Source organism: Salvelinus namaycush, unplaced genomic scaffold, assembly GCF_016432855.1.
Source record: "Salvelinus namaycush isolate Seneca unplaced genomic scaffold, SaNama_1.0 Scaffold663, whole genome shotgun sequence".
Lineage (NCBI taxonomy): Eukaryota > Metazoa > Chordata > Actinopteri > Salmoniformes > Salmonidae > Salvelinus > Salvelinus namaycush.
The window spans coordinates 64101-81789 of record NW_024061379.1 but is presented as its reverse complement, the minus strand read 5'-3'; the positions used below and the strand labels follow the sequence as shown (position 1 = coordinate 81789).

At 44.5% G+C, this 17689-nt stretch overlaps 1 protein-coding gene across 3 annotated transcripts; it reads left to right on the top strand.

Moving 5' to 3' along the window:
- The first annotated feature begins 1448 nt into the window (after positions 1–1448).
- On the top strand, positions 1449–16993 carry LOC120042375 (zinc finger C4H2 domain-containing protein-like). 3 transcript variants are annotated; one of them, XM_038987207.1, is made up of 6 exons: positions 1449–1495; positions 2014–2251; positions 6145–6316; positions 13562–13734; positions 13928–14090; positions 16331–16993. In XM_038987207.1, the coding sequence occupies exons 3-6, from the start codon at positions 6161–6163 to the stop codon at positions 16442–16444; spliced, it is 606 nt and encodes a 201-aa protein (XP_038843135.1). In that variant the 5' UTR covers positions 1449–1495; positions 2014–2251; positions 6145–6160; the 3' UTR covers positions 16445–16993. The 3 variants fall into 3 exon arrangements, with proteins under 3 accessions (XP_038843135.1, XP_038843134.1, XP_038843133.1); XM_038987206.1 differs by lacking the exon at positions 1449–1495 and adding an exon at positions 1519–1930; XM_038987205.1 differs by lacking the exons at positions 1449–1495; positions 2014–2251 and adding an exon at positions 4919–5076.
- Positions 16994–17689: the final 696 nt, after the last annotated feature.

The window sequence follows — 17689 nt, the reverse complement described above, 5'->3', positions numbered from 1 at the left end:
AGTCAAGAAACTAAGCACTGTGTCCAGAACAGATCTGTCCTAGAATAAACCTTTCTAGACCATTATTCTGTGTCACAGAGAAACAGAGGCATTACTATGGGAAAAAGTTGGCCTTGTCTCACTGTCAAATGCTAAATGTACACAATCTCACACTAATCTTACACATACAGCCACATCTTACACAGACAGCCACATCTTAATTTCAAACCAGATGGTGTAGGATAAAGAGAATAAATGGATACTCACAGAAGACATTTGTAGATCTTTAATCTACTATGTTATTAAGTTCCTGAGAGGTCCTTCTTTAGGCATTAGCTTCCTCTCCACATAGTCATATGAAAGTGCTTGCAATATTCACTGGGATTATGGTGAATTTAAAAAATCCATTGTTGTGTTCTCAGGAATAATCCAATGGCAGCCCAGGAATCTACCTCAAGGTGGATTAGGGCGGTGTACTAACACTTGACCCTCACAGGCCCACCGCAAAATGATACCCAAGGCACTGATTTTACATCCACCTTTAGAATACAATAATTTCGAATGAGATATATGATAAGACAATGTTGATAATATACTGTAGTACTGCCTTAACACTAGACCACATTGCCACTAGCCAAGGTAAAACTACTAACTAAACCCAACACTCAAGGCATTTATTCCTAGTTCTATGTACAGTTGAAGTCGGAAGTTTACATACACCTAGGTTGGAGTCATTAAAACTCGTTTTCAACCACTCCACAAATTTCTTCTTAAACAAACTACAGTTTTGGCAAGTCGGTTAGGACATCTACTTCGTGCATGACACAAGTAATTTTTCCAACAATTGTTTACAGATGTCACGACTTCCGCCGAAGTCGGCTCCTCTCCTTGTTCGGGCGGCGTTCGGCCATCGACGTCACCGGCTTTCTAGCCATCGCCGCTCTATTTTTCATATGTCCATTTGTTTTGTCTTGTCCCATACACACCTGGTTTTCATTCCCTAATCACTCTACATGTATTTATCCCTCTGTTTCCTATCATGTCTTTGTGTGTAATTGTTACTACCGGAGATTTATCCGGGGTTATGGCCAGGTTGCTGCTCCCATTACCTCACTGCTGAAGGGGGTCCTGTACGGTTGCAGTGGTCGGCTGAGGCAGACAGGGTTTTTGGGCAGCTAAGAGCTCTGTTTACTTCGGCTCCCGTACTGGCCCATCCGGATCCCTCTTTGGCATTCATAGTGGAGGTGGACGCGTCTGAGGCTGGGATAGGAACCGTGCTCTCACAGCGCTCGGGTACACCACCGAAACTACGCCCCTGTGCTTTCTTTTCGAAGAAGCTCAGCCCAGCGGAGCGTAACTAGGATGTGGGGGACTGGGAGTTGTTGGCTGTGGTTAAAGCGTTGAAGGCGTGGAGACATTGGCTTGAGGGGGCTAAACACCCTTTCCTCATCTGGACTGACCACCGCAACCTGGAGTACATCCGGGCAGCGAGGAGACTAAATCCTCGTCAGGCAAGGTGGGCCATGTTCTTTACCCGTTTTGTGTTTACCCTATCCTACAGACCAGGTTCCCAGAATAAGAAGGCAGACGCACTGTCCCGGTTGTATGACACAGAGGAGCGGCCCATGGATCAGACTCCCATTCTACCGGCCTCCTACCTGGTAGCGCCGGTCGTGTGGGAGCTGGACGCGGACATTGAGCAGGCGTTGCGTACAGAGCCCGCTCCCCCCCCAGTGTCCCGTTGGGCGTATGTACGTTCCGTCTGCTGTCCGTGACCAGTTGATCTATTGGGCCCACACGTCTCCCTCCTCTGGTCATCCGGGGATCGGTCGGACAGTGCGCTGTCTGACTGGGAAGTACTGGTGGCCGACCTTGGAAAAGGACGTGAGGGTTTATGTTTCCTCCTGCTCGTTGTGTGACCAGTGTAAGGCTCCGAGAGACCTGCCCAGAGGTAAGTTACATCCCTTACCCGTTCCACAATGACCTTGGTCACATCTGTCAGTGGATTTCCTAACAGATCTTCCTCTTTCACAGGGAAACACTACGATCCTGGTCGTTGTGGATCGTTTTTCTAAGTCCTGTTGTCTCCTCCTTCTGCCCGGTCTTCCTACGGCCCTACAGACTGCGAAAGCCCTGTTTACTCACGCCTTCCGGCACTACAGGGTGCCTGAGGATATAGTGTCGGATCCGGGTCCCCAGTTCACGTCGAGAGTTTGGAAGGCGTTCATGGAACGTCTGGGGGTCTCGATCAGCCTTAGGTCAGGTTGAACGGGTAAGGGATGTAACTTACCTCTGGGCAGGTGTCTCGGAGCCTTACACTTACATTATTTTACTTATAATTCACTGTATCACAATTCCAGTGGGTCAGAAGTTTACATACACTAAGTTGACTGTGCCTTTAAACAGCTTGGAAAATTCCAGAAAATAATGTCATGGCTTTAGAAGCTACTGATTGGCTAATTGACATCATTTGAGTCAATTGGAGGTGTACCTGTGGATGTATTTCAAGGCCTAACTTCAAACTCAGTGCCTCTTTGCTTGACATCATGGGAAAATCAAAAGAAATTAGCCAAGACCTCAGAAAAAAAATTGTAAACATACAAATACCTAGATCTACAAAACCCTAGACAAACAAAAACCCTAGACAATACAAAACCCCTAGACAATACAAAAACTAGCGTATCCACCCTAGTCACACCCTGACCTAACCAAAATATAAAGAAAACAGATATCTCAGGTCAGGGCGTGACAGAGGCCTACAAACCTGAATCAGATACACCAGCTCTGTCAGGAGGAATGGGCCAAAATTCACCCAACTTATTGTGGAAAGCTTGTGGAAGGCTACCCGAAACGTTTGACCCAAGTTAAACAATTTAAAGGCAATGCTACCAAATACTAATTGAGTGTATGTAAACTTCTTGTTAGGTGGAGCAGCACAGGGGAACCCAAGAACAGACTCCGACCAATAAACAGGGATGAATGAACCAAGGTATTTATTGTAACACAGGGAGATATGGAGTGCAGATCCAGGGAAGCTCAGATGAGTGGTAGGAAACTAGATGTGGAGGCTGAGGTTGAAGTGAGCTGGGTTGGAACAGGGTAAACAGGTCCGCAGAGGAATCCAATGGAGTGGTGGTGTGGTGAATCCAGAACAGGGTAGCAGGGTGGTGAGATGTGGAACAGGAGACAGTAGCCAGAGTCAGAGCAGCAAAACTGCAGTGAGAGGATAAACAGTGTCAGGCAGGGAAATGGACACAGCAGGGTAACAGGATCTTGAATAATCACAAATAGCTAGAATCATAAACTGACTGAGCAGAGATTACGATCTGGCAGAGTGGAAGTACTGAGTATTTGTAGAGGTCTTGATTATGGAATGGGTTGCAGCTGGTGAGGTTCCGCTCTGGCTCCAGCACACCTGTCTCCAACCACACAATCACAAACAAACAGAAAGGGAGGGGGAGAGAGGGAGTGTACTGGAGGAGTGGCTGCAGGTCAAGGAGACACCAGATGTCCACTAGGGTGTGTGGCAGAAGCAGATGTGACACTTCTGACCCACTGGGAATGTGATAAAAGAAATAAAAGCTGAAATAAATCATTCTCTCTACTATTATTCTGACATTTCACATTCTTAAAATAAAGTTGTGATCCTAACTGACCTAAAACAGGGAATTTTTACTAGGATTAAATGTCAGGAATTGTGAAAACTGAGTTTAAATGTATTTGGCTAAGGTGTATGTAACCTTCCGACTTCAACTGTATGTCTCTTTCATTGTTCTTTTTTAAACTCTACGGGATCGGTTGAACTAACGCGCTAATGTGATTTGCATAACGCTGTAAGTAACAAGAACATTTCCCCAGGACATATGGGCAGAAAGCTTAAATTCTTGTTAATCTAACTGCACTGTCCAATTTACAGTAGCTATTACAGTGAAACAAGTACATGCTATTGTTTGAGGAGAGTGCACAACAACAACAAAATACATATTTCACGGTAACTGGTTCGATACATACCCATCTGAAGGTAAATAATGTACTTCAGTAATCTTGCTCTGATTTGTCATCCTGAGGGTCCCAGAGATAAAAATGTAGCATAGTTTTTTTGTCTGTTAAAATCCATTTTCATATTCGAATGTAGGAACTGGGTTCTACAGTTTGAACCCCTGCTGTGTCTGCCCCCCCCCATCTAGATGTGTGAAGGTTAGTGTCTTTTCCACATGGAAGCTAATTATCCATCATTTATGACATTCCTGGGAGAGTGTAAACTATAAAAATGTATGTTCTCTATAGTTACGTACTTGAAAATGTATCAATTTACCAATTCGGCACATTTGGGCAGATACAACATTTTGAACAGCAATGCGATGGTTCATTGGAATAGTCTAAAACTTTGCACATACACTGCTGCCATCTAGTGGCCAAAATCTAAATTGCACCTAGACTCCTAAGTTATATAATGGCCTTTCTCTTGCATTTCAAAGATGGAGATTATTTTTTGGGGAAAACGCATGTTTTTGTCATTGTATTATCTTTTACCAGATCTAATGTGTTATATTCTCCTACATTAATTTCACATTTCCACGAGCTTCAAAGTGTTTCCTTTCAAATGGTATCAAGAATATGCATATGCTTGCTTCAGGTCCTGAGCTACAGGCAGTTAGATGTGGGTATGTATTTTAGGCGAAAATTAAATAAAAAAAATAGTCCGATCCTTACAACATGTAGTTGTTATTTTGTAAAAAAAAAAATATATATAAGCACCTTTACCCTATGAGTAATGTAGAGTTTAGACAGTTTACACCATCAACAAGGGGATTACATTCAAACACTGCAACCGTTTCTATTAAAAGGCTATAACAACAATGTAACCGTTTTTATCAGTACCAGTTTCCAGCTGGGGTCACTGAAGTACAATACACTCAGCCCCGCGCATGCGTGGTGCTTCACAGCGAATGTTACAGCTGACGGTATTGTTTTTATTAGCTGGAAGGCAGACCACCCTGGCCTTTCAGTAAGATCTAATTTATCAGGGTTTAAAGACAAAACCATGGGGGACGAACAAGACATAATGTGCAAACTAGAAAACATTATGGAAATACGGTAAAAAAAAAAAAAAAAAAAGTATATATTTTCTTCTTCAAAGAAACCACATCTGGTAAATGTTGCTGGATGGCTCAGGAAAAGATCAGAGAGAAGAATTGTCTCGCCAGCTGATATTAGCATCTTGGCTTTGTTATTGGGCGAGGAAGCTAGCTATATGTGCCGACATAGCCTCGAGCAGGGTTAGCAAGAGGAGGTGACCGTTCCACTGTTGTTTTGAAGGAACTGCAAAAAACATGTTACAGAATAGCTTGCTAGATGTGCATTATATATAATCAATCCAGCTGTTTGCATCAACAAAAATCCATCTGCTTTGCCAGATTAGCGGCTATCTGGCTACCTAGCTAGCTAGCTTTCTGTCATTAGCCAGGTAGTTAATTGGCTAACCATGGTTCATTCTGTTAGAACCAGTTACAAATGTACACATTGTTGAACGGATGTGCCGCTGTATAGCTTCGCATCAGTAACATCAGTAGAAAAAAATTATAAATTACACCAGTTATAACAATGTCATCTGGTGCACGTCCATCTCTATGTCGGATATACATGCATTATATTACTTATTCCCATGACAAATATAATCACTCCTTATTTCACAATAAACTAATCGATTGCAACAGAAAACAGGTCTCTTGAAAAATAGATATTTATCTGAAGAGACTAACCGGGTTAAATAATGTAGAAACAATAGAAGATGACTTAGGGCACTTGGTTTCTTAAGCATGATTGAGTGACAGGAAGTTGAACTGACAGAACGTTGTCTTTGTGCCCTCTGCCCTGTAATCAAAATAAGTGCATTAGTAAATAGCCCAGTGGTAGGTAACTACCTAATGTTGTGTAATTGGTAACTAGTGCATTAGTAAATAGCCCAGTGGTAGGTAACTACCTAATGTTGTGTAATTGGTAACTAGTGCATTAGTAAATAGCCCGGTGGTAGGTTAACTACCTAATGTTGTATAATTGGTAACTAGTGCATTGGTAATAACTACTGTGTAACATTGGTAACTACTGTTTTAGTGATAACTAACTAGTAATGCATTGGTTAAACTGTGTTTTCTGTCATTTCAGGAATAAGACGGTACAGATGCAGAAGATCAAGTCTCGTCTGAAGTCAGAGTTTGAGTCCCTAGAGTCTGAGGAGAAACATCTGAAGGAATACAAACAGGAGATGGACCTCCTAATGCAGGAGAAGATGGCCCATGTAGAGGAGCTACGACTTATACACGCTGATATCAATGTGGTGGGTAGAGAGAGAGAGAGAGTGTGAGAGGGAGAGAGAGAGAGAGAGAGAGAGAGAGAGAGAGAGAGAGAGAGAGAGAGAGAGAGAGAGGGAGAGAGAGGGAGAGAGAGAGAGTGTGAGAGGGGGGGAGAGGCAGAAACCACTATTTGACTAGTTTATTTTCATGGAAAACCATATGTTTTAGGTGTAGTTATAGTGAAACACATCCATTCAGTTCTTAATTTTTAAGTTCATTGCAATAGTGATATACACTGGGTGAACAAAACATTAAGAACACCTTCCTAATGTTGAGTTGCACCCCGCCACACTTTTGCCCTCAGAACAGCCTCACATTTTCTGGCATGGACTTTAAGTGTCGAAAGCGTTCCACAGGGATGCTGGCCCACGTTGACTCCAATGCTTCCCACAGTTGTGTCAAGTTGGCTGGATGTCCTCTGGGTGGTGGACCATTCTTGATACACATGGGAAACTGTTGATCGTGAAAAACCCAGCAGCATTGCAGTTCTTGACACAAACCGGTGCCCTTGGCACCTACTACCATACCCCGTTCAAAGGCATTTCAATCTTTTGTCTAACCCTCTGAATGGCACACATTCACAATCCATGTCTCAGTTGTCTCAAGGCTTAAAATCCTTCTTTAACCTGTCTCCTCCCCTTCATCTACACTGATTGAAGTGGATTTAACAAGTTACATCAATAAGGGATCATAGCCTTCACCTGGATTCACCTGGTCAGTCTGTGTCATGGAACGAGCGTAATGTTCATAATGTTTTGTACACTCAGTGTATTTTGGTCTTTTAGTAGTAAATATAGTTTGTTTTCACCCCTAGCGGTTCAATTCTACCACTGGAATCGTGATGTAGAGGCACCTTGAGAAGGTTCCTATACATCATCTCAAGGGAGGGGTTTGTTATGAAGTACACTCCCTTCTAGATGTGCTGGGTGGTACCACCTCGAGGGAGGGGTTCAGTATGAAGTACACGCCCTTCTAGATGTGCTGGGTGGTACCACCTCGAGGAAGGGGTTCAGTATGAAGTACACTCCCTTCTAGATGTGCTGGGTGGTACCACCTCGAGGAAGGGGTTCAGTATGAAGTACACTCCCTTCTAGATGTGCTGGGTGGTACCACCTCGAGGAAGGGGTTCAGTATGAAGTACACTCCCTTCTAGATGTGCTGGGTGGTACCACCTCGAGGAAGGGGTTCAGTATGAAGTACACTCCCTTCTAGATGTGCTGGGTGGTACCACCTCGAGGCTCACTATAAAAGCAGGTGACAGTTTGCCTTATTTGGCAATGGTCTTGGTAAGTGGAGTGTGCCAATATATTTAGCATGTGATGCTTCCTTGACCAGACTACTGACGTTACACAACATTCAAAAGGCAGTAAGGCACATTTCCGCATATGACCAAATTCTACGTTTTTGTTTACCGTTTCATACACATCTATGTGCTTTTATGAATTAAAAAAATGATGTACAGTGGCAAGAAAAAAAGTATGTGAACCCTTTGGAATTAGCTGGATTTCTGCATAAATTGGTCATCAAATTTGGTCTGATCTTCATTTTAGTCTTAACAATAGACAAACAGTGTGCTTAAACTAGTAACACACAAATTATTGTATTTTTCTTACCTATATTGAATACATAATTTAAACATTCACAGTGTAGGTTGGAAAAAATATGTGAACCCCTAGGCTAATGACTTCTCCAAAAGCTAATTGGAATCAGGAGTCAGCTAACCTAGAGTCCAATCAATGAGACGAGATTGGAAATGTTGGTTAGAGCTGCCTTGCCCTATAAAAAACACTCATTAAATTTGAGTTTGCTATTTACAATAAGCATTGCCTGATGTGAACCATACCTCGAACAAAAGAGATCTCAGAAGACCTAAGATTAAGAATTGTTGACTTGCATAAAGCTGGAAAGGGTTACAAAAGTATCTAAAAGTCTTGATGTTCATCAGTCAAATCAAATCAAATTTATTTGTCACATACACATGGTTAGCAGATGTTAATGCGAGTGTAGCGAAATGCTTGTGCTTCTAGTTCCGACAATGCAGTAATAACCAACAAGTAATCTAACCTAACAATTCCACAACTACTACCTTATACACACAAGTGTAAAGGGATAAAGAATATGTACATAAAGATATATGAATGAGTGATGGTACAGAACGGCATAGGCAAGATGCAGTAGATGGTATAGAGTACAGTCTATACATATGAGATGAGTAATGTAGGGTATATAAACATAAAGTGGCATAGTTTAAAGTGGCTAGTGATACATGTATTACATAAAGATGGCAAGATGCAGTAGATGATATAGAGTACAGTATATACATATACATATGAGATGAGTAATGTAGGGTATGTAAACATTATATTAAGTGGCATTGTTTAAAGTGGCTAGTGATACATTTTTACATAATTTCCATCAATTCCCATTATTAAAGTGGCTGGAGTTGAGTCAGTATGTTGGCAGCAGCCACTAAATGTTAGTGGTGGCTGTTTAACAGTCTGATTGCCTTGAGATAGAAGCTGTTTTTCAGTCTTTCTGTCCCCGCTTTGATGCACCTGTACTGACCTCGCCTTCTGGATGATAGCGGGGTGAACAGGCAGTGGCTCGGGTGGTTGTTGTCCTTGATGATCTTTATGGCCTTCCTGTGACATCGGGTGGTGTAGGTGTCCTGGAGGGCAGGTAGTTTGCCCCTGGTGATGTGTTGTGCAGACCTCACTACCCTCTGGAGAGCCTTACGGTTGTGGGCGGAGCAGTTGCCGTACCAGGCGGTGATACAGCCCGACAGGATGCTCTCGATTGTGCATCTGTAGAAGTTTGTGAGTGCTTTTGGTGACAAGCCAAATTTCTTCAGCCTCCTGAGGTTGAAGAGGCGCTGCTGCGCCTTCTTCACAACGCTGTCTGTGTGGGTGGACCAATTCAGTTTGTCCGTGATGTGTACACCGAGGAACTTAAAACTTTTCACCTTCTCCCCTACTGTCCCGTCGATGTGGATAGGGGGGTGCTCCCTCTGCTGTTTCCTGAAGTCCACAATCATCTCCTTTGTTTTGTTGACGTTGAGTGTGAGGTTATTTTCCTGACACCACACTCCGAGGGCCCTCACCTCCTCCCTGTAGGCCGTCTCGTTGTTGTTGGTAATCAAGCCTACCACTGTAGTGTCGTCCGCAAACTTGATGATTGAGTTGGAGGCGTGCATGGCCACGCAGTCGTGGGTGATCAGGGAGTACAGGAGAGGGCTCAGAACGCACCCTTGTGGGGCCCCAGTGTTGAGGATCAGCGGGGTGGAGATGTTGTTACCTACCCTCACCACCTGGGGGCGGCCCGTCAGGAAGTCCAGGACCCAGTTGCACAGGGCGAGGTCGAGACCGTGGCCGTCCTGCAAAGATGACTGCAAGAGAACAGCGCAGAATGCTCAATGAGCTTAAGAAGAATCTTAGCGTGTCAGCTAAAGACTTACAGAAATCTCTGGCAGAAATCTCTGGAACATCTCTGTTGACGAGTCTACGATACGTAAAACACTAAACAAGAATGGTGTTCATGGGAGGACACCACGGAAGAAGCCACTGTTGTCCAATAAAAACATTGCTGCACATCTGAAGTTTGCAAAAGAGCATTTGGATGTTCCACAGCGCTACTGGCAAAATATTCTGTGACAGATAAAGCTACAGTTGAGTGGTTTGGAAGGAACACACAACACTATGTGTGGAGAAAAAAAGGTACAGCACACCAACATCAAAACCTCATCACAACTGTAAAGTATGGTGAAGGGAGCATCATGGTTTGGGGCTGCTTTGCTGCCTCAAGGCTTGGACAGCTTGCTATCATCGATGGAAAAATGAATTCCTAAGTTTATCAAGACATTTTGCAGGAGAATGAAAGGCTATCTGTCCGCCAATTGAAGCTCAACAGAAGTTGGGTGATGCAACAGGACAACGAGCCAAAACACAGAAGTAAATCAACAACAGAATGGCTTCAACAGAAGAAAACACGCCTTCTGGAGTGGCCCTGTTATGCTGGTGAATGAGGACCCAAAAGCGACGTAATAGTAACAGAGTCTTTATTCCAGTAATAAACAAATAATGATTCTCCTGGATATTATCAATGGTCAATCCAAAACAGGAACTGAAATCCTCTCGTCAATAGAGAGGAACGACTGGAGACGCGACCACAGACTGCAGGTCGCTTCAGGAAGGCACTGGCCGTAGCTGACATAGACACCTGCTCACACGCAGCATCTGAAGAAGGCAAAGAACACGACAGGGCGGAACAAGGACACAGGAACAGCAAACATCAAACAAGAATCCGACAAGGACAGAAGCGGAAAACAGAGGGAGAAATAGGGACTCTAATCAGAGGGCAAAATAGGGGACAGGTGTGAAAGAGTAAATGAGGTCGTTAGGAGAATGAGAAACAGCTGGGAGCAGGAACGGAACGATAGAGAGAGAGAAAGAGGGAAAGAACCTAATAAGACCAGCAGAGGGAAGCACAGGGACAAGACATGATGAAAGACAAAACATGACAGGCCCAGTCAGAGTCCTGACCTCAACCCGATTGAGATGCTGTGTCATGACCTCAAGAGAGCAGTTCACACCAGACATCCCAAGAATATTGTTGAACTGAAACAGTTTTGTAAGGAGGAAGTTTTGTAAACAGTTTTGTAAAGAGGAATTCCAAAATTCCTCCTGACCGTTGTGCAGGCCTGATCCGCAACTACAGAAAACATTTGGTTGAGGTTATTGCTGCCAAACCAGTTATTAAATCGAAGGGTTCACATACTTTTCCCACCCTGCACTGTGAATGTTTACACAGTGTTTTCAATAAAGACATGAAAACTTAATTGTTTGTGTGTTATTAGTTTAAACAGACTGTGTTTGTCTATTGTTGTAACTTAGATAAAGATCAGATACAATTTTATTACCAATTTATGCAGAAATCCAGGTATTTCCAAAGGGTTCACATACTTTTTCTTGCCACTGCTATGAAAAACATGTTTATATTCGTAGCTACAGCCATCGTAACAAGAAATAGATGACAATGGTGGTCAAATCAACTCATTGTAATTTTCCCCAACTGCTACGGCTGGTTGGCCTTGCAGCCTGCTAAAACAGTTGGCTCATAGTTCAATGGTTGTGAGCAGTAATCTCACAAGGGGCAGATTTGTTTATTTACAATAGTCATCCCATGCCCACATACTTCCAATATTGAAAAGTGAAAGCGTACCTGTGAGAGGGGTCACCCTGGTAGTAGTTTTGGGATTTTATACAGTACTCAAAACCAATTTGTGAGTTAATTTGACCATTGGAAAAGAGCTAATGGGTAAATACCGCAATGCGGGTTTGATTGAATTGAGCCTCTAATCTTCATTTTCAAGATGATGCACTTTTCTCCCCAGCACCTCAATAAATGTGAGTCCACATTTCAATTATTTATTTTGCACCCAATGGGGAATTCAAATTTACACCGTAAGTGGTACTAGATGTCAGGAACTCTGCACCTCAACACTGTCAGATAACTGTCCAGAGTTGTGTTTGGTACTAGATGTCAGGAACTCTGCTCCTCAACACTGTCAGATAACTGTCCAGAGCTGTGTTTGGTACTAGATGTCAGGAACTCTGCTCCTCAACACTGTCAGATAACTGTCCAGAGCTGTGTTTGGTACTAGATGTCAGGAACTCTGCACCTCAACACTGTCAGATAACTGTCCACAGCTGTGTTTGGTACTAGATGTCAGGAACTCTGCACCTCAACACTGTCAGATAACTGTCCACAGCTGTGTTTGGTACTAGATGTCAGGAACTCTGCACCTCAACACTGTCAGATAACTGTCCAGAGCTGTGTTTGGTACTAGATGTCAGGAACTCTGCACCTCAACACTGTCAGATAACTGTCCAGAGCTGTGTTTGGTACTAGATGTCAGGAACTCTGCACCTCAACACTGTCAGATAACTGTCCACAGCTGTGTTTGGTACTAGATGTCAGGAACTCTGCTCCTCAACACTGTCAGATAACTGTCCAGAGTTGTGTTTGGTACTAGATGTCAGGAACTCTGCACCTCAACACTGTCAGATAACTGTCCACAGCTGTGTTTGGTACTAGATGTCAGGAACTCTGCTCCTCAACACTGTCAGATAACTGTCCAGAGTTGTGTTTGGTACTAGATGTCAGGAACTCTGCACCTCAACACTGTCAGATAACTGTCCAGAGCTGTGTTTGGTACTAGATGTCAGGAACTCTGCTCCTCAACACTGTCAGATAACTGTCCAGAGTTGTGTTTGGTACTAGATGTCAGGAACTCTGCACCTCAACACCGTCAGATAACTGTCCAGAGCTGTGTTTGGTACTAGATGTCAGGAACTCTGCTCCTCAACACTGTCAGATAACTGTCCAGAGTTGTGTTTGGTACTAGATGTCAGGAACTCTGCACCTCAACACTGTCAGATAACTGTCCACAGCTGTGTTTGGTACTAGATGTCAGGAACTCTGCACCTCAACACTGTCAGATAACTGTCCAGAGTTGTGTTTGGTACTAGATGTCAGGAACTCTGCTCCTCAACACTGTCAGATAACTGTCCAGAGCTGTGTTTGGTACTAGATGTCAGGAACTCTGCTCCTCAACACTGTCAGATAACTGTCCAGAGCTGTGTTTGGTACTAGATGTCAGGAACTCTGCTCCTCAACACTGTCAGATAACTGTCCAGAGCTGTGTTTGGTACTAGATGTCAGGAACTCTGCACCTCAACACTGTCAGATAACTGTCCAGAGCTGTGTTTGGTACTAGATGTCAGGAACTCTGCACCTCAACACTGTCAGATAACTGTCCAGAGTTGTGTTTGCTCACAATGCACAGAATTTTATTCTCAGATTGGTTCAATGGACTTCTGGCAATTACACTTTAGTGAGAAAGTGTTGGGATCAGGTACAACTACGTTTACCCACCCCCAAAATGAATATTCATGAACAACTCCCTCACCCACAACTTCTCACCTCAAAGCATTTTTGGAAAATGTGAAGCGATTGGGCAAAGGCTGAAATTGGGTTGAGATTTACAGAAAAATAACAAACTATTAAAGGTTCTTTCTCCTCTCTCTCTCTCTACCTCCTCTCTCTCCCCTTCTCCTCCCTCCTTCTCCTCCTTCCTTCTCGCTCCCATTCGCTCCCTCTCCTCCTTCCTTCTCTCGCCCCCATTCTCTCCTTCTCCTCTCCCCTTCCATCTCTCTCCTTCTCCTACCCAGATGGAGAGCACTATAAAGCAGTCGGAGAACGACTTGAACAAGCTGCTGGAGACGACGCGGAGGCTCCATGATGAGTACAAACCCCTGAAGGAACATGTAGACGCCCTGAGGATGACCCTGGGCCTTCACAGACTGCCCAACCTCAACGAAGAGGAGGAGAAACTCTCTCTGGAGTCAGTACACACACACACACACACACACACACACACACACACACACACACACACACACACACACACACACACACACACACACACACACACACACACACACACACACACACACACACACACACACACGGTCGCACAGGTCCTCACACACACATCAACTTGTTCTCTGTGCTATCTTCTATCTCTGTTGCCATAGTTACTTTGAGAAACAGAAGGCTGAGTGGCAGAAGGAGCCTCATGAGCCCACAATCCCAGAATCGCTTGCAGCAGCAGCTGCCGCGGCCCAACAGCTCCAGGTCTCCCGGAAACAAGATGCCCGCCAGACTGCCACTTTCAGACAACAGCCCCCTCCCATGAAGGTACACAATACACACCCTCCCATGAAGGTACACAATACACACCCTCCCATGAAGGTACACATTACACACCCTCCCATGAAGGTACACAATACACATCCTCCCATGAAGGTACACAATACACACCCTCCCATGAAGGTACACAATACACACCCTCCCATGAAGGTACACAGTACACACCCTCCCATGAAGGTACACAATACACACCCTCCCATGAAGGTACACAATACACACCCTCCCATGAAGGTACACAATACACATCCTCCCATGAAGGTACACAATACACACCCTCCCATGAAGGTACACAATACACACCCTCCCATGAAGGTACACAATACACACCCTACCATGAAGGTACACAATACACCCTCCCATGAAGGTACACAGTACACACCCTCCCATGAAGGTACACAATACACACCCTCCCATGAAGGTACACAATACACACCCTCCCATGAAGGTACACAATACACACCCTCCCATGAAGGTACACAATGCACACCCTCCCATGAAGGTACACAATACACACCCTCCCATGAAGGTACACAATACACACCCTCCCATGAAGGTACACAATACACACCCTCCCATGAAGGTACACAATACACACCCTCCTATGAAGGTCCACAGTACACACCCTCCCATGAAGGTACACAATACACACCCTCCCATGAAGGTACACAGTACACACCCTCCCATGAAGGTACACAGTACACATCCTCCCATGAAGGTACACAATACACACCCTCCCATGAAGGTACACAATACACACCCTCCCATGAAGGTACACAGTACACACCCTCCCATGAAGGTACACAATACACACCCTCCCATGAAGGTACACAATACACATCCTCCCATGAAGGTACACAATACACACCCTCCTATGAAGGTACACAATACACACCCTCCCATGAAGGTACACAATACACATCCTCCCATGAAGGTACACAGTACACACCCTCCCATGAAGGTACACAATAGACATCCTCCCATGAAGGTACACAATACACACCCTCCCATGAAGGTACACAATACACACCCTCCTATGAAGGTACACAATACACACCCTCCCATGAAGGTACACAATACACCCTCCCATGAAGGTACACAATACACACCCTCCCATGAAGGTACACAATACACACCCTCCCATGAAGGTACACAATACACACCCTCCCATGAAGGTACACAATACACACCCTCCCATGAAGGTACACAATACACACCCTCCCATGAAGGTACACAGTACACACCCTCCCATGAAGGTACACAATACACACCCTCCCATGAAGGTACACAATACACACCCTCCCATGAAGGTACACAATACACACCCTCCCATGAAGGTACACAATACACACCCTCCCATGAAGGTACACAGTACACACCCTCCCATGAAGGTACACAGTACACACCCTCCCATGAAGGTACACAATACACACCCTCCTATGAAGGTACACAATACACACCCTCCCATGAAGGTACACAGTACACACCCTCCCATGAAGGTACACAATACACACCCTCCCATGAAGGTACACAATACACACCCTACCATGAAGGTACACAATACACACCCTCCCATGAAAATACACAATACACACCCTCCCATGAAGGCCCACAGTACAAACCCTCCTATGAAGGTCCATAGTACACACCCTCCTATGAAGGTCCATAGTACACACCCTCCTATGAAGGTCCACAGTACACACCCTCCTATGAAGGTCCATAGTACACACCCTCCTATGAAGGTCCACAGTACACATCCTCCTATGAAGGTCCGTAGTACACACCCTCCTATGAAGGTCCACAGTACACACCCTCCTATGAAGGTACACACCCTCCTATGAAGGTCCACAGTACACACCCTCCTATGAAGGTCCATAGTACACACCCTCCTATGAAGGTCCACAGTACACACCCTCCTATGAAGGTCCACAGTACACACCCTCCTATGAAGGTCCATAGTACACACCCTCCTATGAAGGTCCACAGTACACACCCTCCTATGAAGGTCCACAGTACACACCCTCCTATGAAGGTCCACAGTACACACCCTCCTATGAAGGTCCACAGTACACACCCTCCTATGAAGGTCCACAGTACACACCCTCCTATGAAGGTCCACAGTACACACCCTCCCCCGTCTGTACCTACACAATAATGACACTGTACTGACGTCTGTATGGACATAGTAATGACACACTATAACATGTCTGTCCTCTCTGTCACCTCTCTAGGCCTGTCTGTCATGCCACCAGCAGATCCATCGTAACGCTCCCATCTGTCCACTGTGTAAGGCCAAGAGTCGCTCCCGCAACCCCAAGAAACCCAAGAGGAAGCCTGACGAGTAGACACACACACACACACACACACACACACACCTCGTATTGCTACATTTCACATCTGGAATTCAGTAATACATATGTCCATAACCTTCTCCATGCCATGGAACCTACGTTTAGTATTATCTTCATTATCCTAAGTGTTGTGTTATTTTAATGGTGCTAAAGTGTTGAAATGTAACTGTTAAGGTTTAATAGACCTTAACCATGTTATATCCAATAGGACAAACCATTATACTGTAACTGTACCCATGTTGTGATTGGTTCAGGCATTAGAAATGTAAAACTGACTGAATGTACTTGTTACTCTGTATTTAGTATGTCTGCATTGCATGAACACTTTCCATGGCTGAGCTATAATGACTGTGTTGTAACTGTTTGTGATGATATGAAAGTGGGTTCATTGTTGCAGTGTATAACCCAGGAATTTGTTCTAATGTTTACTGAACACATAAGGGACGGTCAAGGACTGAGAAAACCATGACGCTTATTTGCTTTTAACAGTGTTGTAATGTGAAACTTTTAATACAATAATTCAGAAATAAATGGCTGTTTTGTACTCCAGTTGGAATTGTATTTTCTTCTAGACGAAGATGAATCTCATTATAATACAGGGTCACACACAGGGCTCTGATCAGAAGTAGTGCACTATATGGGGAATATTTCAGATATGTCCGCATGGTGATAGTGCCAATACGAAGGTACCTTCAGCTCAGTTCTTGTACTGTCGTCAAGAAGTCGTCAGGGTAACATTCTGGGCCTTCAGGGAAATTCTTTATTGACATTCTGTTGGCAGGTTACAGCCAGATTCCTGTTCCGTCTCCAAGGTAACCCCAGGTTTCTGTGATTCCCTGTGGCCTGCTGGGGGTCAGAGGTCATGGGGAGGCTCCTCAGCAGCTCACCCAAATTGCACCCGGGGAGAATCTCATCTGCATTCTCCTGGCGTCCTCTCTCCTTGCCTCCTCAAAACCCATTGGATGAGAAAGCCAGAGGTCTCTCCCCTCTGACCTCCTCCAATTGGTTTAGAGAAGGAGGCGAGGAGAGAGGACGTGAGGAGTATGCAGATGAGATTCTCCCTCGGCGTCCTACAACACATGAGAACACAGATTCATTTACCTAAATGAGGGACATTCTGTTCTCATAGGGCTTCTGGTTCTTGGGACTGTTTGCAGTTCAGAGAGCCGTTTAAGTGTACAGGAACAAGGACAGAAACTGATTATAAACATAGAAGGCAGCAGCTACAGGGTCTAAACA

Excerpts from the sequence above, each read along its gene's own strand:
- LOC120042375 (XM_038987205.1), top strand. The coding sequence starts at position 5,024 with ATGGGGGACGAACAAGACATAATGTGCAAACTAGAAAACATTATGGAA. Across the intron at positions 6,317-13,561 it reads TACACGCTGATATCAATGTG|ATGGAGAGCACTATAAAGCA; the intron begins GTGGGTAGAGAG and ends TCTCCTACCCAG. Across the intron at positions 13,735-13,927 it reads GAGGAGAAACTCTCTCTGGA|TTACTTTGAGAAACAGAAGG; the intron begins GTCAGTACACAC and ends CTGTTGCCATAG.